Source organism: Delphinus delphis, chromosome 7 (assembly GCF_949987515.2).
Source record: "Delphinus delphis chromosome 7, mDelDel1.2, whole genome shotgun sequence".
NCBI classification, from domain to species: domain Eukaryota; kingdom Metazoa; phylum Chordata; class Mammalia; order Artiodactyla; family Delphinidae; genus Delphinus; species Delphinus delphis.
Window position 1 is genome coordinate 58063299 of NC_082689.1, and position 24763 is coordinate 58088061.

General features: G+C 45.5%; 1 protein-coding gene across 1 annotated transcript; it reads left to right on the plus strand.

The window, feature by feature from the left end:
- Nucleotides 1–2419: 2419 nt before the first annotated feature.
- Nucleotides 2420–17474, plus strand: CHRNA1 (cholinergic receptor nicotinic alpha 1 subunit). The gene is made up of 9 exons (XM_060015651.1): nucleotides 2420–2462; nucleotides 7945–8090; nucleotides 8194–8238; nucleotides 9298–9407; nucleotides 12048–12243; nucleotides 12739–12976; nucleotides 15411–15634; nucleotides 16796–17035; nucleotides 17343–17474. The coding sequence occupies exons 1-9, from the start codon at nucleotides 2420–2422 to the stop codon at nucleotides 17472–17474; spliced, it is 1374 nt and encodes a 457-aa protein (XP_059871634.1).
- Nucleotides 17475–24763: the final 7289 nt, after the last annotated feature.

Here is a 24763-nt window from a genome sequence, read left to right on the forward strand (position 1 = left end):
AAAAACCCAGAATTCTTTGGCCATACAATTCCCTCAAATATTTAGTAAGCTTCTGAAATCTTTCTTTGCAGTCATTTGCACGTGACAGTATGCACACCTAGGGTTCTTTACCAGACACAATTCTCAAGCCTGATTTACCTCTTTGCACCCTAACCCCTAGACTTCTCTCCTCCAACTTAATGGAAACCATCTTGAAGCCCGCTGGGAAAGAAATTGGCCTGAGCGTGAAGAGAGCAACCTTAAACGATTTTTGCTACAGTGGTGAGACCAGGTATTGAGAAGTCCTAACGGGCTTTTGCTGCTCAGAGCCTTTTTTTTTTTTCTCTCTATGTGATCACTTACTCTTAGGGCTCAAAGCGGAAGGCTCCAGATTTCTGGACTCATCCTATCCCTTTCATTTCTGTTCTTGAACCAGCCAATAGTTTCCTGAGCTTGACTCTTCCTTGTACAGACTCCCTAAGCAAAGCCAATAAGAACAGGGAATTCCCTGGAGGTCCAGTGGCTAGGACTCTACCGTTCCACTGCAGGGGCCATGGGTTCGATTCCTGGTCAGGGAACTAAGATCCTGCAAGCCACACCGTGTGGCCAAAAAACAAAACAAGCAAACAAACAAAAAAACCCCAAAAAAACCCCTAACACTGACTTTGTGTTTTCCAACCTCTTCTAGAGCCACCGGCTTGGTACATACTTTGCTCATGAAGAAATCTAGGACAACAGTTATTTTAAGTAATTTGCTATTATCTTCATCTTTTCTGCCTCCAGTACCAATTTTCTTACCTTCCCCACCGTGCTACATGTTTTAGGATCCCCAATGCAAGGGAGTACATTTTGTATTAACGATGATAAAACCACCTTCTGTACAAATAAACCCAAGAATTTTGATGGCTTGACACAGTCAAAGTTTTGTTCTCTCTCATGAAATAGAGCTGGGTGGTAACCAGGCCAATGGGGCGCCCTCCTCCCTGGAGTCATTCAAGGATTCAGGATATCAAAAGCAAAGCCCCCTTCAACATGTGGTTTCCAAGGTCACCCTGGGGGTCATGTCCATTCCATGTCTATTCCAGCCAATCAGAGACTAGAAGAGCATGGACGAGCTCCAGTGGGAGGATGGTGAGTCTCATAAAGTTTCCCCTCCCATCTCATTTTCTAGAACTCAGTCCCATGGCTCCATGTAGATGTAAGGGGCAGCGTGAAAGGACGTATTCCTGGCTTTGTAGTCACAGTGCTATGCTATGGAAAGGAGGGAACCAATTTTTCTGTTGACAGCACATCTCCCACAATTTAAAGCAAAAAATATATAAATAATGCAGACTCTAAGCTCTCTTCACTACACTCCCAGCCCTTTCCCTAATTATTTCTTTGGACTCACTGGAATGGGGGAATTGGTCAGGGTGCTGTCCTTGGGCTTGAGGTGAGGGACCTTCTTCACCTGATTCAATCTGAGAAGGAAGCAAGGAAGGAACCGGCAGGGTGTCTTTAAATAACTGCTCCCTTTTCTATTTTGGTAAAAATCTTTCTCTGACTGAGCAATTACTAACTACTGGCTTTCAGGATCGTTTTTTTTTTAAACAAATAAATTGAAAAACGGAAGCACTTTGCTTCCCTGAGAGTAGGCAGAGGAATGACGGCAGGAAGTAGGAGCCTGGAACGGCGCTTATGCAGTGGGACAATTTTCCCATTAATTACTTCTCACTTGAATAACAGGACATGGGAGGTGGGCTGTTTGCTGTCGCTAATGGCACACTGCAGGATAGCTATTGCCTGATACAGAGACAGAGCTGAGGACAGCCACTCCGGGGGCCATCGTAAAACCAGTTTTATGGACGAAGCCACTGAAACCAAACCCAATCAAACATGGAATTCTCTCCAGCGGCACCAACCCCACTCTTTTCAAATTCATTCCCTCACAGAAGCCCCAGGCATTCTCAGCCTAGAGGGAACCAGAGCAAATAAATTTTCCTCTCTGTAGAATGTGGACTTTTGTGATTTAGATGATCAGTGTCTTACACACACAGCTGACTATCTACTCAGACCCAGTGACCCTGATCAAATCAATCCACACGGATGAGGTTCTGGTTTATACAAAAGGGAGGGAGTTGCTCACCGGGCAAAATAATTCATTCCCTACTCTAACGTGTTTTTTTTTTTTTTTTTTATGAAGACCTGACTCATGGTGCATTGAAAACACAGTGCAGTTCACCCTCAACTTGTCAAAGTTCCAGCAGTTGTGTAAAGTGTCCGCCCTGCAATAACGTAAGGACCTCAGCCCCGGGCTCCAGGGCTCCAGGCAGCCCAGCTGTCACTGCCACAAACAGGTGGTGTAAACAATAGCTTGGTTCAGCTCACTCACTTGCCAAACTCTCCAGCAGCTGAGTGTCCAGCCAGAGAGCGGCCCAGGCGAACACCCCACCACCAGCCCATGGAGCCCCGGCCACTGCTGCTGTTCCTTGGCCTCTGCTCAGGTAAGTGCCAGGGCTGCTCCTTTGAGGCTAAAGCACTAGACGCCCCCGAACCAGAGTCTTGCTTCTCTGATGGGAACACAGAATGGCAGGGCTTCACCAGCCCCAGGCTGCTCTGTCCGTTTCTCACCGATGTTGGCTTGATTGGGTTTGTGGATAAAGAGTTTTAGTTGGGTTATCCAATTAAAATAGGAGCTGCCTGGTCAAAAGCTACAAAGTAGACATGCAATCTCTCTTTCCTTCAGTGCCTGCATCTTAGTAAATCCGTATGATCTGATTCAGCACCTCTTCTACCATCCCGGAGCTGCTATCGTAGTTGAACAAATATAGGAACATAGAAGGGTGACTTATAATCACAAGCAGTATGGTTAACAAGTCTTTTTATGGCTCTAGGAGAATTCTGAAAATGAAGAGGATAGATTGACAGCTCCATGTGCTGGAGGGAGAAACCTTTTCATAACTGTAACTAAACTCTCTCCATGAGAGATGAAATATTTTGTAATTTTTTTAACTTCTGAAGCTAAAAAAAAATTCATATGAATGCATTACGGCCTACTTTTTTTTTTTAAAAGGACACTACTATATGTAGGTTTGGGTTTGAATTGAAACCATAAAACCTTGCACAGCCCTTGACCTGCGTTCAATTCTGGAATGTGTCACAACGCAGCAGCTGAAAAGCTATCCTGAATCCCAAACTTCCGGTCGAGGGAAATAGATGTTTGCTGACTGCTTCATATAAAAGTTTACTGGTGATATCATCTCAACTGAGAAACAAGGCGACTGACATTCTGTGATTTCTCTTCTCTAATACTGCTCTGACAAACACAGGTCTTCTGGGCAAGAGAGGTGAAGAGCTGTATTATAAATGGTTTTCAATAGCAGAGTTGAACAAATAGCCTAAACTCTGATAAACTATATCCTCTGGGATTTGGACTCGATCCAACCAAAGCTGGCTTGGTGGTAATGGTGGTGGTGGTGTGTGTGTGTGTGTGTTTGCAAACACTACACTCAATGGAAATTCTTAAGTGATATGTTTGTATATAAAAATCCTTCAGAGATCTTTTAGGACACCAAAGATCTCCAAAAATGCAAGTTTAGCTCTTTTTTGAAGTATGTGATGTGTATTTAGATCAAACCTAGAGTTTGCTGGTGTCAATTCACACAGATAGTTAACAGAAATTTAGAGCAAGACGAGGCAATCCAACATCTTCAAATTTATATTATAGGGAAACTGAGGCTAAAAGACATGAACTGACCTTCCCAAAGTCACTTCATGTACAAACTTTGGAATGTGATCAGACTCCATTTTTTTATGTGCATGGTCAGAAAACAGCCTGAAATTGAAAAGGTAGCAAGAAACACAGCACCAGGTTGAGATAAGAATTACCCAAGGTGACCATTAACAGGACAGAATTCCTTTTGTCCAACCCACCAAGCTGTTCCCCACATAAAAATACAGATTGGACTAGTATGGGACAAAAGAACACTTTAAAATTGTGGCTGGGTTCCCCTACTTAGATTCAGTCCTTTGGGGGCAAAAGTGAGGGACACTTTTTCCCGTGTTAGCATAACACATAATGATCTCTGTTCTATTTTTATAGCACGTTCATTATAATCTTTCCTCTCCCCCAGCTCAGGAATCCCAAGCACTTCATTACCACCTTTCTTATGGCATATTACTTTCCAGCTTGTTTACAGTTATTTATGTAAATGGAAAATATCAATGTCCATGAAGGAAGGAAGACAGGATCTGTATCAGATTCATGTTGGAAAACCTCAAAGCTACTCAAACAATGCTTTGCACACAGCAAATGTTCAACGAATATGTGAATGAATTAACGTTACCACCATCTGAATAGGGATGACCAGCATGATTTGGCTGAAAAGGGAGACTCTGATATTACGTATGTGTTTGTCTGTGTTTGTTAATTTACATCCTGCCTTTTAAAGAAAGTATTTACTGTGATTTATTGAATCCGTGAAGAGATGGTCCAATTCTCCAGACCATACTGGAGTTGGGAACAGAATCCTAGAATTCTGAGTTCAGGTCCTATAAGTTTTCTATCACTCTACCCTGCTTTGGGGAGGAAAAAAGAAAAGAATACCAACGAATATGGTCTAAGAAATGGAGACCTCCTTAGAAATTCCTTAGAAGTTCATTACGAAAGGCACAAGGTCCCTTGGCCTTGGCGAGGGTGCAGAGGAAGAAGCGAGTATCCCTGGAACCCCGACCGTGCCTGGCTCCCCAGTGGTCCCTACTCCCTAGCAGAACTTAGGGTTGGCCTGCATAGTTTTCCTGTCACAGAACGCTGAGCATCTGCTCTCTCTGTTGCTTTCTAGTATGTTCTTCCTGTCAAACTGGAATAAACGGTCACTTAAAAATAAGCAGCCCAAGGTAACACCAAAGCAATAACCTCAAACCCAGTGGCCAAGACACTCAGTGATCCACGCCAGTCCCCCACTGCTCCCACCGTGGGCTAGGTGGGCCCCAAGATAGACAAGGTGTGGAGGACAGAGGACAGCTGCATCCCAGGGGCTCAGTGGGGCACCTGCAAAACCTGGGTCTTTGGACAACATGCTGCTCTAAGGGTCCTCAAATGCAGGTAGTTTGGGGGAGATGCCACATGAAAGCTCTGCACAGACCCTTTTAGGTTCAGAAAATTTGGGAAACTAGAAATGAAGAGGTAGGCTAGGTAAGGCATTCAGTAATATAGAGTCCAGGAAGGTCATAATAAAGATATCTGAGCTATACTGAAACCTTCAAAAATCCGAATGGACATGATACATTGGCCTTTAGGGAGGTGGTGAAGAGCACAGGCCCTCTCGTCAGACGGCCTCCACTTATAATCCCACCTCTAACTAGCTGGGAGCCGTGAATACATGACTCAGCTCTCCAGACCTCAGTTTTCCCATCTGTGAAGTAGGAGTAAAGACTGACCTCATAGGATTTTTATAAGGATTCAATAAGGTAATACAAATATAGGACCTTTAATAAAGCTCTACAGGTTAATTAAAACACATACTTTTGGGAGCATGAACATGTTTCAATTCATTCCATAACATTGGTTGTTTCAAACTGATATAAAGTTCTATAGATGAGAAATAGTGGTTGAGAGCATGGGCTCTGGGTGTCAATCCTGGCTCCACCATTTATGAAATCTGGGCCTCAATTTCCTCATCTGTAAAGTGAGGACAATTATAGTACATACCACACCCAGTTATGAGGATTGACAGACTTAGTACATATAAAGCACACAGAAGAAAGTCTGGCACAAAACAAGTTGGGTGTGTTTGTTATTATTTTTGTTGATCAATAAAGATAGAAAACAGAATTACTTTTTACTTAATAATTATTTTGTTGGCAAACACTTCCAAACTTAGGATCGAAGGAGAAAAAAAACACAACCAATCACCTGCCTTAGCGGTGATCGGTTAACACAACTGGGAAAAAAGGGAAAGCATTTCACTTGTTTCATTTTTAAAGTTGCCTTGGCCCAGGGAAAAAGTGTAGTTTCAGCAACAACCTGCGGAAAGGGGAGATCTGGTTACACGAATCCGGACAAACGGATTGTGTGTCTACTTCCTCTCCCAGCCCTGAACAGGCAACCTCCAGACCACAGCAGGCTTGAGTTACAGAGATCCTTCATAAGGAACTTGTTGGAATTTGGAACACATTTTCTCATAGGAATAATGGCACATGTAGCTGTACAGTTTCCAGCACATTCATAACATTAAAAGTGAGTACAGGAGCACGGCACAGAATGACCGGCTCTAACTTCAGCTCTGCCCTAGCCGCATGACCTCAGACAAGTAGCCCACTTCTGGGAATCTCAGGCGAGAATGTCTGCCTGCCTGCCTGCTGGTAAGGAGCACATCACGCTGGACACACAAAGCCTGTGGGCTCTGAGAATACTGGATGATACTGCCCTCCATCCCGAAGGAAAACGCAGTAAAGATTCCTTGGAATCATTCATGCTCCAAATAGGAGCCCCAAACCCAGGTCAGCAGAACATGTGGTTTTCACTCTTAGCAACTTAATTGGGACATGGGCCCATCAGCAATGATTATTTTTTTTATTTTTCAAATTATGGAAAAATACGTAAGTATGTAAGATTTACCATGGTAAAATACACATGACATAAAATCTCCATTTTAAAGTACACAATCCAGTGGCACTAGGTACGTTCACAATGTTACGCAAGCATCACCACTAATTCCAGAACTTTTTCATCACCCTAGAAGGAAACCCTGGGCCCATTAGCAGTCACTCCCAGTCCCCAGTCCCCACAGTCCCTAGTAACCACTAACCTACTCTCTGTTCTACGGATTGACCTATTCTGAATATTTCATATACATGAAATCATACAATACGTGCCCTTTTTTGTCTGACTTCTATCCCTTAGCATAATGTTTTCAGGAGTCATTCATGCTGTAGCATGTATCAGAACTTCATCCCTTTTCATGGCTGAATAATATTCTACTGCATAGATATACCACAATTTGTTTATCCATTTATCCATTGATGGACATGTGGGTTGTTTCTACCATATCGCTATTGTAAATATTGCTATGAATATTCATGTACAGATTTTTTGTTTGCTTTGGGGGTTTTTTGTTTGTATTTTTTCTTTTTTAAATTGAAGTATAGTTGATTTACAATACTGTGTTAGTTTCAAGTGTACAGCACAGTGATTCAGTCATATATATATGTATGTATATTCCTTTACGGATTCTTTTCCTTTAGAGAATATTAAGTGTAATGCCCAGTAGGTCCTTGTTGGTTATCTATTTTATATATAGTAGTGTGTATACGTTAATCCCAACCTCCTAATTTATACACCCCCCACCCCATGTACAAATCTTTGTATGACCAGTTCGTTTGTGGATATGCCCAGGAATGGCATTGCTAGGTCATATGGTAGCTCTGTGTATAACTTGTGTGAGGAACCACCAAACTGCTTTCCACAGCGGCTACACCATTTACCTCTCAACAGCAACATATGAGGATTCCAGTTTCTCTGTAACCTCACCAATATTTGTCAATTTTAATTTTGTTAATTATGGAATAACATCTTAGTGGGTGTGAATCAGCATCAGTTTTGGGCTGTTCATAGCATCAGGAGCTCTGAGGCCAGCCAATCTGAGATTTCATTGCATCATGACCAGATTCTGAAATACCAAGACCGACTTTGTGTGGACCTTTCTTCTTGTGTGTGCGTGTTCCTAGCAAACTTGATGCAGACGATGCTGGATGAAGGAATGTCATCTGTCCAAAGTACAGGTGCATGATAATCTGGCATGCCCCACTGGGAAGGGACCACATTGGCAGCTGCACTTGGAAAGGAATTCAAGGCAATAATAGCTGCGTCAGGGAGCCCTTCAACAAGGGGGCCTGCGTGCCTTCCATGAGTTGGCCACACCTCAGTTACTGTGTGTAGAGGGTGGGAGCAGACACTGACAGTGAGTGTGTTGTTTGCTGTCTCAGCTGGCCTCGTCCTGGGTTCCGAACATGAGACCCGCCTGGTGGCAAAGCTATTTGAAAACTACAACAGCGTAGTACGGCCCGTGGAAGACCACCGCAAGGCCGTGGAGGTGACAGTGGGCCTGCAGCTGATACAGCTCATCAATGTGGTGAGACAAGAGAGCTCCAGGCTCTCCACACCTCCCACCCCGGACCATCCTCCCCTGGCTCCCCTCTTGTCCTCCTAAAGATGGGGCCTTATCTTTTTTGCAGGATGAAGTAAATCAGATCGTGACAACCAATGTTCGTCTGAAACAGGTAACTCAGCTAGATAATTGCATTCATGTTGCTTTTATTCACCCTGAAATTTAACATGGGCCCAGAGGGAATCAATTTAGGTAACAGGGATATGTACCAAAATGTTAAAAGTAGATATTTTGGGGTAGTGGGGCTGTGGATCATGTTTTGGTGTTTATTTTTTATTGTACTTTGTGCTTTTTCTGTGTGTATTAATTTGTTAGGACTCCTGGAACAAAGTCACAACCTGGACAGCTTAAACAACAGAAACTTATTGTCTCACAGTTTTTGAGGTCAGAAGTCCAAAATTAAGGTGTTGACAGAATTGGTTCCTTCTGAAGTTTGTGAGGGAGAACCTGCTCCAGGCCTCTCTCCTTTGCTCAGAATTCGTTGTCTTCATGTTCACATGACTTTATTCCTGAATATGTATCTGTCTTCAAATGTCCCTATCTTATAAGGACACCAGTCATATTGGATTAGGGCCCACCTTAATGACTTCACTTTAACTTAATTACCTCTGTAAAGACCCTAACTCCAAATAAGGTCACATTCTTGGGGGTTTAGAACTTCATATTAATTTGGGGGAGACAATTCAACACTGTGTTATCCAAATTTGCTGCATTGGGTATATGTTACTTTCATAATGTAGAAGAAAATATAATACTTTTTAAAAATATGATGTTGCCTGCTTGAGGAAAACATTCCCGATAGGGTCATTCTCCTTTCCTAAGGTGGGAGTGTACCTGGTAGATCTGCTACCACTTGGTGGCGTTACTTGGGGCTACCTTTGTTTTCTCACCTGTAAAATGGGGTCAATAATCACTCCTACCTCATGGGAACATTGTGAGGACTAAATGATGAATATGGGTAAAATGCTTACAACAGTGCCTGCATGTACTCAGTGCCCTGTGTTGGCTCTTACTTGTTACTAAGGGGAAAACTGAATTCTGAATCAAAACCTTCTTACTGGAACACAATTTCTGTCCATACCTGAATTACCATGCTCATCAGAGCTCTTGATAAGCCTAGATTTTAAAAATATTTTTAGTTTTTTAATCGACTAAATGTCTTCATTTCTAGCAATGGGTGGATTACAACTTAAAATGGAACCCAGACGACTATGGTGGCGTGAAAAAAATTCACATTCCATCGGAAAAGATCTGGCGCCCGGACCTAGTTCTTTATAACAAGTAAGCAAAACAGACAGGATTAGAAGGCGGACATTACGGGGGCAGGTGGAGCCCAAGTGCCCTAACGGAAGGGCTGCCACTCTTGGCATGCGTCTCACCACTGTTCACATTAAATAACCCTTAAAAACCAAGAGCCAAGTTGACATGCTAGGGGTGCCATATGGTGTCTCGTGTTATGAATAGAAACAATTATCAGAGCCAAATTGAAACAGGGCTGCAGGGTGGGGGACATTTAATCCCTGAGAGCTCCTGTAGGGTATATGGCAACTATCCAAGGAACCCAAACATCATATAATTGAGTTCCTTGGAATTAAATGTCCTTCCGACCAATAGGTCTGAACCTCCTGGGGTTGTTATTCATCACATCCTCACAGCATCCCAAGATGCCGCGTGCTGCTGATGGCCTGGGATGCCTATGTAGCCCATCCACTGGGCTCTGTGACAGACTGCATGTTGTGAAATTATAATGTGATTCAAGACACTCCAATTTAATGACACGTTCATTATCATACGCCCTTCATTTGTCAGGGAATGTTCATTGCAAAGAGCATCCTTCCCAGGCAGGAGCATTCAACACTGGCCTAGAGGATTTGTGGTCTGACATTCTATAGCACGTGTCTGGAGCGAGCAGGCTGTGCGTTCTAGCAGACTCACCAGGCAAGGTGGCCAGGGCTAGTGAGCAGAAATGATACCTTTTAAGACGACCCTCCCCAACTTTGATATTTTATTACATATTTTCCAATCCGACCTGGGATTCAAACTTGAGTCAAAGTACATAATCATTTGTGTAAACTTTTGGACAAGTATGCTCATAGGACAGAGTGTCTATCTCTCAGAGTTAAGTTTCTCTTTCACTTAGAATCTGAGGGAAGCAATTAAAATCCTCAGGTCCTTTTGATAAGCTCACTCAGAAAGACCCTCATGGGGGAAAGAATCCTGTTTCACCTGCTTCGAAGGAGAGACATAGACCACCCTTTCCCTCTGCTCTGCTGGGAGGGTCTCAAACTGCATAGTTTTCTGGATAGAGCCTCTTCTCAGTCCCAAGGAAAAATTAATGAGAAGAAAATCTCTTGATTTATGAAGTGAGGCACAATATATACCGCATGTCCCTGAAAGCCCAGCAAGGTAGACCCCGCCCACTTTTCAGCACCTATTATACCGTCCTGCTCTCTGCCAAGGCCCTGGGGCACAGGCTGTTCTGGAATGAGCAGACCACCCACTGAACAAGACCTGCAGAAATAGTTTGTTATTTTTTTAGTATCTACCATGTTGCCTTTTTTAATGAGAAATTATTGCCAACATTTGAAAATTGGGAAATACATTAAAATCTGAATTTTTAACTTCTCTAGAAAAATCCAACTTTCAAAAATATGGCAACTTTGGGGCTTCCCCGGTGGTGCAGTGGTTGAGAGTCCACCTGCTGATGCAGGGGACACGGGTTTGTGCCCCGGTCCAGGAAGATCCCACATGCCGCGGAGCGGCTGGGCCCGTGAGCCATGGCCGCTGAGCCTGCGCGTCCGGAGCCTGTGCTCTGCAAAGGGAGAGGCCCCAACAGTGAGAGGCCCACGTACCGCAAAAAAAAAAAAAAAAAAAAAAAGGCGACCTTGGATTAAAAGTCTTGATTCCCAGCTTCCAAGGAAGAATCCAATATCAGGCAACATGGAGCCTTCGCTCCCACGCAGACACCACGGCAGAGCTGAGTGGTGCCTTCCTCAGGGGAGAGAGGGTCTCTCCCCATGCCAGGCTCAACCCTCCCTCCTTCCTTGCCTGCCTGGCCCTGGAGGCATCTGAGTTTGTGACCCCACCCCACTGCGGTCTAAATAGTTCTTTAAAGGTAACAGACCCCTTCTTTAACGTGCTTGTCACCGTAATGAGCCACTAGACGTGTTTTTCTTTAAAATTCCTGGGTTTTTTCTCAATTAACTTTCAAAGTATATCAGAGAAGGGATACATGGAGATTAACATCACAAATACTACTGAGGACTGGGAAGAAGAATCTGGGACGCAGTGAATCCATGTCACCTGTTATTCCTTTAAAACTGTAGATTCTCGGGTTCATCCCTAGATATCCTGATTCAGCACTCAGATGGTGCTCAGGAATCTTTATTTTGTTTTACTTTATTTTTTATTGAAGTGTAGTTGATTTATAATATTGTGTTAGTTGTAGGTATAGAGCATAGTGATTCAGATTTTTTGCAGCTTATATTCCATTATAGGTTATTACAAGATATTGAATATAATTCCCTGTGCTACACAGTAAATCCCTGTTGCTTATCTATTTTAAGTATAGTAGTTTGTATCCGTTAATCCCATACTCCTAATTTGTCCCTCTCCCTCCTTCTCCCCTTTGGTAACCATAAGTTTGTTTTCTGTATCTGTGAGTCTGTTTTTGTTCTGTAAAGATTCACTTGTATTATTTTTTAGATTCAGGAATCTATATTTTAAACAAGCACCCCAGTGATCTTTATTATCAGACAAATTTGAAAAACATTGCCACAGATAAAAAGCGATGCAGTGCAAAAGAGAGCTTCTATAATTAGCACCTGAATAATTAACAATTGTCTCCCGTTAGCATCCCCAAGCAGAATTGAAGGCTCATCTGTCACTTGGATCCCTGTTCCTCTTTTATCCCAATTGTAGTGCAGATGGTGACTTTGCCATCGTCAAGTTCACCAAAGTGCTCCTGGACTACACTGGCCACATCACGTGGACACCTCCCGCCATCTTTAAAAGCTACTGTGAGATCATCGTCACCCACTTTCCCTTTGACGAACAGAACTGCAGCATGAAGCTGGGCACCTGGACCTATGACGGATCCGTGGTGGCCATCAACCCGGTGGGTGGTGACATACTGTGAGGAGGTTGGATGCAGGAAAAGCGTGATTCAGGTCTCCAACTCTGCCCCTCCATTATCATAGGCTCTCAGCACCCATTCGAACTTTGGGGATTGTCTAGTTTGATGGTTCTCAATTGGTTGGGAAGGTTCTTGATGCACTGCATAAGAGAACCACCTGGGGCTTAAATAATTCTCTATGCCCAGGCTCAGGCCCAAGAATTCTTATTTAATCAGACTGGGGTGGAGCTAGGGCACCAATATATTTTAAAGCTCCCAAGTGACTTGAATGTATAGTCAACATGGAGAATCCCAATAGTCCAAACCCCCTTATTTTACAGGAAAGGAACCTAAGACCCCAAAGCAAAGGTGACCCAGGGTCCCTCCTGGGTATGTGACAGTGCTGGTATCGGTTGCCTTGTCACAGCTGATTAGGAAACCCTCCCCCTCCTCAGGGTGATGAGGCTGGGAATTCAAAGTTTCATTCCATCTTCTCAGGAAAGCGACCAGCCAGACCTAAGCAACTTCATGGAGAGTGGGGAATGGGTGATCAAGGAGTCCCGGGGCTGGAAGCACTGGGTGTTCTACGCCTGCTGCCCCTCCACCCCCTACCTGGACATCACCTACCACTTTGTCATGCAGCGCCTGCCCCTCTACTTCATCGTCAACGTCATCATTCCCTGCCTGCTCTTCTCCTTCTTAACCGGCCTGGTGTTCTACCTGCCCACGGACTCAGGTGGGTGCAGTTGCCTGCCGTGGCAGCAGCTGCTGACCCTGATGGATCTCGGGCTACTATTTTGGGGGAAGCCAGAAATAACCACGGCTAATAAACAAATACAGGCAGACAGACCCAAACCATCGTCCCTGGGAGGATGCGTGTACTGACTGGCCATGTGCAGTGGTGACATTCCAGCTGGGGCCGACTACAGGGCAGGCAGAGAGCTGAACGGGACTCCGAAGATGCGCATACACAGCTCAGTCCGGTTAAGTGAATAACCACCAGCATCTATTTGCTGAATACCTGCTGTGTGCCCCGAAGTGTGCTGGGTAAGGCGTGTATCACAGGCACTACCGGTGCCTCATACCCCATGAAGTCACTTGCTGTACGTGACTGCTCAGGTCTTGCCTCCTTTGCCCACGGCTTTGCCCCTTGAAAATAGCTTTTGTGTATCTATTCTCCAGATGGCAGTAACTTTACACACAACCCCATACTTCCCAAGTGGCAATTCTTTCTCCCATATCAGCCTGGACGACTTACTTACCTCCTACTGAGTAATCACATCTGTGACATAATTTCACCAGACACCAACAATCTACAGAAAAGGGGGAAAGGGAACACATATGCCTGCAAGCACGTCACTGCTCTTAAATGATTTACGGCAGACAAGCAGGGAAAAAAGAAAGATGGTAAGGTGGTCCTCAAACTTAGGACAGATAACAATTTTATCAAAAGGCCAAAAAAAAAAAAAAAAACCCCACAAAAGTCTAAATCCAACTCTCCAACAAGAAAAAAAAAAACGTACACATTTACTCACTCAACATGTACCGTTTAAACAACTGTTACAAGACAGGGATAAGGTAGAGAACAAGGCAGAATGTTCCCCACAGAACATATGTTCTAGGGATTGTACTCATTCTTAAACAAATCATCACAAACAAATATCTTTTCACCTTTCCAATCAAATGAAGCTTCTTAAAGTGAAGATAGAACACTCTAGGCAGGGCCATATGGAAACTAATCAGTTTCTATAAATATTAAATGATTTATGCTTGAAAAGCATTTAGAACAGTGAGACTGCTTGATAACTGTTAGCTATCGTTATTATCATTCATCAAGAAATTGGATGGACCTTGATCAATATTGGATATTTATAATTCTGTTTTCTTTTTTACCTTTGAAGACTTTCCTACCCACCAGAAACGGACAATTTCTTGTTTGCATCCTCTCTGGGTCCTGTGTATATTCCTAGCATCTGGACACATCCAGAATGGGAAAAGCTCCACACTGGAAAGCAGGACCACACGAGGGGTTTCCCAGGACACAAACACCAAGACCAGCCCAAGGAAAGTCCCTCCCAAGGGCTCTCTACTGCATCTGAGCTGGTCAATCCCCACAAAAATATTCCAGTGCCATCCAGCCCCTGGCTTTCTTGTTTCCTTGTCCAACCAGGACACCATCCGGGAATTGTTCACCCTGAAAGTGTAGGGCCTGGAGAAAAGATTCAGGAGAAGGGGAATCCCTCATCCCTTAGTATGAAAAACAAAAAAAGTCAAAACAAGAAAAAAACCCCAAATCATCCCCTTCGATGAAGATGAGAAAGCGAGTGGTGTGAAGTCATGGATGTTGTCCTTCTCGGCTTGGGTCTTGCAGCTTTTTTTTTGCTCCCACAATGAGAAAAAGATACACGTACTTCTGGGCTGCCCATCATCTGCTGGGTAACAAGTAGGCCAGGCTGCAGTTCAGTTTTGTGAGGTTTAAGACATTCTGCTGCGGACGGAAAAACTGCCATCTGGGGTCTCGATTACCACCCAGAACCTCTCTGCGTTCCCTGAGTTCCGCCAAGAAACGGAATGCTGGGCAAGAGGTGAAGTAGCATCCCCTGCTTGGCAGCCTCTAATGCAAATGCCTGCCACCTGCCATCACCAGCACAGTTAAGGTGCCAAGGTCTCACAGGAAATTCTGCAGAAAAAGTTCCCCACAACGAGACCTTGAGAACATGCCAGTCACAGTCCTCTCACCCTTGGGTTTTGGTGGTGTGCTCGTTTGCTAGGGCTGCCTTCACCAAGGACCACAGACTGGTGGCTTAAGCAACAGAGATTTATTTTCCCACAGTGCTGGAGGCTGGAAGTCCAAGATCAAGGAGTCAGCAGGGTTGGTTTCCTCTGAGGCCTCTCTCCTGGGCTTGCAGATGGCTGTCTTCAGCCTGGGTCCTCACATGGCCTTTCCTCTGTGTGTGTCTGTGTCTTAATCTCCTTTTCTGATAAGGACACCAGTCATATTGGATGAGGGCCCACGCTAAGACCTCATTTTAATTGAATTACATCGTTAAAGGCCTATCTCCAAAACAGTCCCTGAGATGCTGGGGCTTAGTGTTTCAACACATAAATTTGGGTGGAAGAACAATTTAGCCCATAACAGGTGGGTTGTGTTTGTTTCTTCTTTTGTCCAGGAGAGAAGATGACTCTGAGCATCTCTGTCCTGCTGTCCTTAACCGTGTTCCTTCTGGTCATTGTGGAGCTGATCCCTTCCACCTCCAGTGCGGTGCCCTTGATTGGGAAGTACATGCTGTTCACCATGGTGTTTGTCATCGCATCCATCATCATCACCGTCATCGTCATCAACACACACCACCGCTCCCCCAGCACCCACATCATGCCCGAATGGGTGCGGAAGGTGAGCGAGCAAGGCCCCGGCACACTTTGCCCAGGGCTGCCCCTCCCTCAAGGCATCCGCAGGTCTACTCTTCTGTGTGGCCAGTGGCCTCCTAGGTAACCCTTGTGGGCACTTAGGAACGGAAAGTCCTTTCTGGGCTGTAGGGGTTTTGGGGAAGGAACTTTCTTTGGCTTCTTGCTGGGTATAAATAACTCAAGCAACCGGCCCAGGGAGATAAGAAAACCAGAATTAACAAAGCCCATTCCAAACTCAGCCTTCAAGAATCTCTGATTAGAGAAGATGAATAAATCACTATCCTTTTATTCAAATGCTGTGAAATCTTGAGATGTCTGTTTTTATGTCTTCCAGTTTGTGAACAGACTGCTTATTTTTTTGCTGGTAGAATCATCTGCTGAGACTAGAATTAGGGCTAGAAATTGGGAGTGGGGGTAGGGAGGGGGCTTGATGAGAGACTGTCAAAAAGTTTTAGTGAGGAACTTGGTCTCCAATATTTACATTACTGAATTTTAAAATGTGTTAACATTTCCAATATGTTGGTTCTTTTATACATCTTCACAGAGACACTAACATCCAGTCTTTTGTGCACAATGCGAAAGATTTGTTATGAATTGACAGAGAAACTACCGCTTGCAATGTATTCTTTTGGGAGGAGAGACAGTCCCTGCTTCTCTAAAGGCCAAGTGACTCCTGGCAATACCTATGTTGCATTTCTTCAGGAACAAGAAACAGAAGAAAACAGTCTAGCTGTTTTGTGGGGCAGGAAGCTTATATATATTTTTTTTAACGGGAGGGGCCCTTTCTTTAACCTTTTGATCATGAGGACACAGGCCTTGAAAGAAGTGGGTGCCTACAGGGGGTCTGGAAGTTTAAGCTTCATTGGTTTCTTGAGTCAGTAGCTGCACACAGGCTCCCTCCAGTGGCAAGCTGCTGGCATTACAGAATCATCTCTGTTAGCCTTAGTAATTTGACAGGTCACAGGATACAGATGAGCAAGCTTTGAGAAAATCTAGTAGAGTCCTTTTGTTTTAGGGACAAAGAGGCTGAGGCCCAGAGAAGCTGAGTAATTCGCCTAAGGTCACATTGCTTATGCAAAATCAGAGTTTGATGCTTGCCCTGCTGACAATAATTCCCATACGTGGACTTTATTTTATTTTGTTATAGGTTTTTATCGACACTATCCCAAATATCATGTTCTTCTCCACGATGAAAAGACCATCCAGAGAAAAACAAGACAAAAAAATTTTTACAGAAGACATTGATATTTCTGACATTTCTGGGAAGCCGGGACCTCCACCCATGGGTTTCCACTCTCCCCTGATCAAACACCCCGAGGTGAAAAGTGCCATTGAGGGCATCAAATACATCGCAGAGACCATGAAGTCAGACCAGGAGTCCAATAACGTAAGCTCTGTGGCTTGAGATCTGCACCTCTTGTTTAAATGGTCAAATGCTCGAGCACAGAGGGATGGGTTTGGCTTGATGGGAAGGTTGGTGTTCAAGGGGCAGCTACTGATGTAAGATGTGCCCAGTGATCCCCTAGGCCATCTTAGCAAGTCATCATATTGTGAATAACCTATTTAAAAAATAAAGATCATAATGCCAGTGGAGGGATGATCAACAGACTGAAGGGCCCCTAGATGATGGATAGCACGAACATCGTGAGTCCATGATCGTCTTACGGAAATTCTAACATATTCCTCTCTCCCAGGCGGCCGAGGAATGGAAGTACGTTGCAATGGTGATGGACCACATTCTCCTCGGAGTCTTCATGCTCGTCTGCATCATCGGAACGCTGGCTGTGTTTGCAGGTCGGCTCATTGAATTAAATCAGCAAGGATGAGCAGAAAGCTGAGCTGAACCTCAGCGCCAGGGAAATTCGTCTACTTGGATACATGCTCACTTATCAAACATTTAATTTTCTGTATTTATTATTTGTGACAAAAGTTTCTATTTACATAAGGTTATGGCCTCAAAGTGTCTTCACATTGCTTCTCCCTTCACTCCTGCTGTGGCTGCCGGGAGAATGAACCCTTTGCAGCAAATGAATCTGGATTGCTACATGAAGCGTTCATTTCCAACAGTGTCCAGAAGAATTTTGCCCAGGATAACTGAGCTTTTCTGTTAGTTTTTGAAATTTTTAAATTTTACGCAGAGTCTATCCTTTGCTTAAAAGTCAGTTTTGTACCTTCTACAAAAGCCCCATCTACCAGTCCCAAAAAGATGAAACATTTGACTTGGAGAGAAAGCAAGCAGTAGAAAGACAATAGGAAAATTCTAGAGTGGTCACCACAATGCAAACGGCCTCAAAAACTCATGCTTTAAAGTAGGTTTCTAGAACTTGGAGGTGAGGGGAGGTCTTCCCAGTCTAATACAGCACCTGAGCTTGATGCTCGGGGTTTGAGGGAAAAGAGGTCCTAACCTGTATTGAGCGTGGGCCCAGGCACTGTGGGAAGGGGCTCGCAGGCATGTTTTTATTTATCCTCAGAACTCTCATGACTGTCCCTGTTTTACAAATGTGGAAACTGAACTTGAGGGAGGTTAAGTTCACGGCCCAAAATAACAAGGAGAACTGACATTTGAACCTAGACCTTGTAGGTTCAAAGCAGCTCTGGGCTGGGCCAGTTCATCTGCTCGCTTGCTCTTTGGATCAACTCTGGCTCCATCTGGGCCATTCTGCGACTCTGGTCAGTGTTTCTGAGAGGTTCAGTCCTAGTGTCAGCCATCTTTCTGCCTTCCCAATTAAACCGCCTGCCTTTTCCCCCAGTCCTTACCCCACTCCTGTTTGGGGTTCTAGTTCTATAAATGAAATCCGAAATGTGTGCACATATCATCATCATTTCTGCAATTCTGGACAAGGAGAGAAAATTATTTCCTTTCTCCACAGCAACCTATAAGCCACAAGGCAGTTCACCCCAGAACTAGAATATGTGCAGCCCTGGGCTCAGTAATGACCATCAGATCCCCAGAACACATCCGATCCACATCAGTACCAGGGAGAACGGGGAATGGCAGTGCCAGGCAGCCCGTCTGAATGCAGGTGGGTTCGATCTGCATCTCCACGGGACTCCCCATCACACACCCGTGGCAGGACTGAGTGCCTTCATTTAAGAGTAAACTAAAGGGAAAAAGGTTTGGCAATTCCTCAAAAAGCAAAACGTAGATGGGAGGGAGGCGCAAGAGGGAGGGGATATGGGGATATACGTGTGCATATAGCTGATTCACTTTGTTATACAGCAGCAACTAACACAACATTGTAAAGCGACTATGCTCCAACAAAGATGTTAAAAAAAAAAAAGCTGAACGTAGAATTGTCATATGATCCACCAATTCCACTCCTAGGTATACACCCAAAAGAACTGAAAGCAGGGACCTGAACAGATACTTGGACACCAAAGTTCACTGCAGGATTATTCACAATAGCCGAATGGTGGAAACCACCCAAATGTCCATCAATAGATAAACAAAACGTGGTGTGTGTGTGTGTGTGTGTGTATATATATATATATATATACACATATATATATATATATATATATACACACACACACATACATATACATACATTTATAATGAATTATTCAACCTTAAAGAGGAATGAAATTTTGATAAATGCTACAATACAGATCACCCTGGAAAACATTATGCTCAGTAAATAAGCCAGATACAAAAGGACAAATATTGTGTGACTCCACTTACAGAAGGTACCTAGAGTAGCCAAATTCATTAGACAGAAAATAGAATAGAGGCTACCAAGCTCTGGGGAAGGGGAGAGTTATTGCTTAATGGGTAGCGCTTCAGCCTGAGATGATGAAGAAGTTCCGGAAATGGACAGTTCTGATGGTTGTACAACACTGTGAATGTACTTAACGCCACTGATTGAACGGTTAAACATGGTTAAGATAGTAAATTTTATGTGTATTTAACCATAATTCAAAATAAAATAAAAATGAAAAAAGATGGCCAGTTTCACATTCTGTATATTTTACTTCAATTAGCCAAAAAAGAGAGAGGGAGAGAGATTCAGCACCTAAGTCTGCTGCTTGCCTAACGTATCACAGTCCCCCAGGACTCACTATTCAGAGGAGGAACTTAAAAATCATGTTGTCCATTCTAAGGACAAGGAAACTGAGGCTCAGAGACGTGACCTCCCTCAGGTCACAGAGCTAGTTAGTGACAAGCCAGGTCTCAACTCCTGCCCTCATGCTGTTTTCTTTACATCAAATAGCCCATTTCTCCCCTAAAAGTGAGGCCCTCCAACATGTTCCCTGCTCACCACCTGTCCGGGAAGCCAGCAGGGTGGCCCTGAGTGGGTACAACGATGTCACAGTGTGAAGCTCCACCAGCCCCTAAATACCTGTTGCATCAATCTGTCACCAGGTCAAGGACTTTCACCTTTGGAATCTCTTCCCTTCATTAAGGGCTGATCTCCTGATGAAATGGGAGGGGAGGCTGGGATCTGTCTCCCCCGGCTAGAGGTGAGCGCCCAGCCCTGTCCTGCCCCATGTGGCTTTATTGATGAATGTGTCTGGGTAAAGGGGTGACTTCTTGGGAAATAAGGAGCATCCTCAAACTGGAACAAGACGGGTAAGTTTTCCTGGGGGATGGGGATTATAGACCGAAAAATGGAAGCAGAAATTATTCAGAGCTCGAATCCCTAAGTTATTTTTTTTTCTTTTCTGGTTGTCAGAACTGGGGTTTTATCAAATTGGAAATTGTATTAACAATCAAACAAATCACATGGGGAGACGTTTCGAGGCTGAGGTGGGAGGTATTTGGTTTTGCTCCCATCACTGTGGACCACGATGCCATCGTGTTCACCCTGGGGGGACGGGCGTGAGGCAGAGGAGCGCAGGCGGCTGCCTCTTTCCTCGCTGCCCGAGGTCTCTCCTCACACTCCAACAGTTGGGTCTTGCTTTGAAGCCTGAGTTCCCTTGCTCCTAGCTTTCAACCCACCATTTTCAAAGTCATTTCTCCCACTGCTACTGCTCGAGTCCTAGCCCTGCTCCAGTTCTTCAGCGACCAAAGCCACTGCAGTCTCTCTCCTTCACCTGAGTGCTTCATCTCTTGCTCCCCCAAATCACCTGTCACTGTCTCTAGCTGCCAATCACTGTGACCCATGGTCTCCACTTCTGCCTGAGTTCTACCTCTGCCGTTGCTTTAATTCTCAACCACTACTGTCCAAGTCCTTCCCACCACCCCTGTCCAGGTCTGTGCTGACTGCTCCGTGAGGACACTTGCACTCTGCTGCCTGAGTTCTCCAATTGCTCCAGCCCACGGTCGGTCTCAGTGCTCTGCCTGATATCTCTTCTCCCCGTTCCCACCCGCCAGCGTACCCTGACCCCGCTGCTGGACCATCCAATCTATCCTTTCGACTCACGCCCGCACCCCCGCAGGGGCTGTCACTACTGCTGCTGCAGAAGCTAGGCTTGTCATCCTTTCCTCAGACTCAGATGTTCCATGCTCAGAAGAGCCAGGCGAGGAGGGGGTGGGCAGGAGCAGGGCTGCCCCAGGGGGTGCACACGCGTACCTGGGGGCGGCAGGGCCCAAGCCTGCCCTCCGGAGAATCTCCCACCAGTCAGCTGCTTGGGTCTCCACTGCCGAGGGCAGGGGGCTCCGGCCTCACGTGGGTTCTGGTTTGTTGAGGTCAGCTCAACCTCCTGGGAGCAGCTGGACCATCTCTGCATCTTCGAGGATGACGGAGTGTGGAGTGGGGCGTGGCCCTCAGAGTTTTCAGACCAGAGCTGCAGTTTCCAACCCTCCTGACTCTCCGCTTCTCTAAGTAGGTTCCAGGTACAAGGCAACTGAGGCATTTGGTGCTGGGGTGTGGTCAGGCCCTGACTGAGGCAGGCGTGGGCAGCTCCTCTGCGCACCAGGTGGGCACTGGAGCTGCGATGTGGCAGAGCAGGTGCGGCATGGTGTGGCCCCACCTTGTGCAACCTGGTGACTGCCACATATGACTTCTGTACCCTGGATGCCTCCCCAGGACGGCTGCCGGGTGCAGGGCTGTTTGGCCCAGCTCACCTTGCAGGCCCAGGCCACAAGCCTAGGAGGAGATCCAGGAAGGGCTCCTGCTGATGAATCACCACCAGGTGCAGTGCCAGGTCCCCCTCCTCCATGATGTAGCTGAAGACAAGGGGCACCCATGACAGCCCCCAGCTGCCCAGTGCCAGTTCTCAGGGGCACTGAGTCTGGACCCAGAGAGTCCAGGCAGTGTCACACCATTCATCCACACCCTCAGCTTTCCCCAGGCATGCTACCTGCCTTGGCCCCGCTGTAAGTCTTCTTTTGGACTGGTGGTCTCACTGAGGAGGGTGCCTAGGGAAGTGGGGAGGACCAGTGTCTCAGTTTCCTAAGGCTGCCATAACAAAATGCCACAAACTGGGTGGCCTGAAACAACACAAAGTTATTCTCTTACAGTTCTGGAGGCCTGCTATGGACTGAATTGTGTGTCCCTCCCGCAAATTCACATGTCGAAGCCCTAACCCCCAGTGTGATGCTATTTGAAGATGGGGCTTTGGGGAGTTCAGGTTTAGACGAGGGCATGAAAATGGGGCCCTCATAATGGGATTAGTGCCCTTTTAAGGAGAGACACCAGAGCGCTTGCTGTCTGTCATTCTCTCTGCCGTGTGAGGCCACAGCGAAAAGGCAGCAGTTGGCAAGCCAGGAGGAAGGCCCTCACCAGAACCCAACCATGCCAGCACCCTGAGCTCAGACTTGCAATCTCCAGAACCGTGATAAAATTAATTTCTGTTGTTTAAGCCACCCAGTCTGTTGTGCCTTGTTAGGACAGCCGGGGCTAAGACAAGGCCAGAAGTCCAAAATCAAGGTGTTGACAGGCTGGTTCCCTCTGGAGGCTCTGAGGGGGAATGGCCTCCACGCCTCACTCCTAGCTTGTAGTGGCTGCCGCAACCTGTGTCTTTCCACGGCTTGTGGCAGCATAACTACAATCTCTGTGTCTGTCTTCAATAACCTTCCCCTCTGCCTGTGTTGCCTCCTTTTATGTCTCATAAAAACACCTGTCACTGGATTTAGGGTGGGCCTAAAATATGATCTGATCACAAGATCCTCAACTCAGTTACATCTACAAAGACCCTATTTCTAAAGAATGTCACATTCACAGATAGCAGAGGTTAGGACCTTCTGGGACCCCTGTTCAACCCACTACAAGCACTAACCAAGAAGCCATGTGGGAGAGAGTGGACATGAGCAAACAAGAGATCCTTCCAAGAAGCCCCAGAGGGAGCCAGGAGTGGAGAAAGCATGCTGAGCTCAGCTCCTGCAATCTCTCAAACCAGACTCAGAATATCACCCCTGCACCCTCAGCCCACCACCCCTCCCCGACCCCAACCTAGAGAGAATGAAGCAGCTGAGGGCTTCCCTGGTGGCGCAGTGGTTGAGAGTCCGCCTGCCGATGCAGGGGACACGGGTTCGTGCCCCAGCCCAGGAAGATCCCACGTGCCGCGGAGCGGCTGGGCCCATGAGCCATGGCCGCTGAGCCTGCGCTCCGCAATGGGAGAGGCCACAACGGTGAGAGGCCCGCGTACCGCAAAAAAAAAAAAAAAAAAAGGCAGCTGAGCCAACTCATGGTTTCCTCCTCCCTCTGTGGCCGGAGGATAGCCCAGTGGTCATCTCAAATGCCCAGGGAGAGAGCTGAGCCTGTAACCTCCAGCCTCTCTCCACCCCCAAAGTGTCAAGATGCCAGCACCTGGAGGAGCTTTATAAACACACAGGAAGCACTGGGAAGAGGCCCTGCCAGAGGCCAGAGCCCTCAATCAGGTCAGTGCCACCTACGGGGCCAGGAGCGCCAGGACTCCTCTGGCCAGGGCAGGCCTGGTGGCAAAGCCTCCTTCTGACGGCCTTTGGCAGCTCAGTCAGCAAGAGGCAGAAGACCTGGTGCAGGGCAGGGAGGCCCGTTGGTGAAAGGAGGGAGGCTGCAGGCTTCAATGATAATCACTTTCGTGGGCATGAAGCTTTACAGCCCACAAAACAGTCTCACTTCTTCTATCCACTCAGTCCTCACCGTACCCTGTGGGTAGAGGTTGCTGTTATCATTGTTCGCATTGGACACGTGAGAAAACTGAGGCTCAGGGAGGAGAGTGTCAGAAGGGTCTCAGCAAATAAAACGCTGCTGAGCTGCTGCACAGCAATGGAAACCATCAACAAAATGAAAAGGCCGCCCACTGAATTGGAGAAAACATGTGCAAATCGTGTGTCTGAAAAGGGGGTAATATCCCCAAAATATAAAGAGCTCATATAACTCAATAGCAAAAAACAATCTGATTTTAAAATGGGCAGAGGACCTGAATAGACATTTTTCCAAAGAAGCCATACTGACGGTCAACAGGAAAAGATGCTCAATCACTAATCATCAGGGAAATGCGAATCAAAACCACAGTGAGGCATCACCTCACACCTGTCAGAATGGCTATCGTCAAAAAGACAAGAAATAACAAGTATTAGAGAGAAGGTGGAGAAAAGGGCACCCTCCTACACTGTTGGTGGGAATGTAAATTGGTGCAGCCACTATGGAGAACAGTATTTTAAAAACTAAAAATAGAGTTGCCATATGATTAAGCAATCCCACTCTTGGGCATATATCCAGAAAAAACTATAATTCAAAAAGATACATGTACCCCAATGTTCACAGCAGCACTATTTACAATAGTCAAAACATGGAAGCAACCTGTGTCCATCAACAGATGAATGGATAAAGAAGATGTGGTATATATATAATAGAATATTACTCAGCCATAAAAAAGAATGAAATATTGCCATTTGCAGCAATCTGGATGGACCTAGAGATTATCATACTGAGAGAAGTAAGCCAGACAGAGAAAGACAAATATCATGTAATATCACTTCTATGTGGAAGCTAAAAAATGATACAAATGAATTTATTTACAAAACAGAAACAGACTCACAGGCATAGAAAACAAACTTATGGTTACCAAAGGGGAAAGGGGAGGGAGAGGGATAAATTGAGAGTATGGGATTAACAGATACAAACTACTATATATAAAATAGATAAATAAAATAAACAGTAAAAAGATTTACTGTATAGCACAGGGAACTATATTCAGTATCTTGTAGTAACCTATAATGGAAAAGAATCTAAAATATATATATATT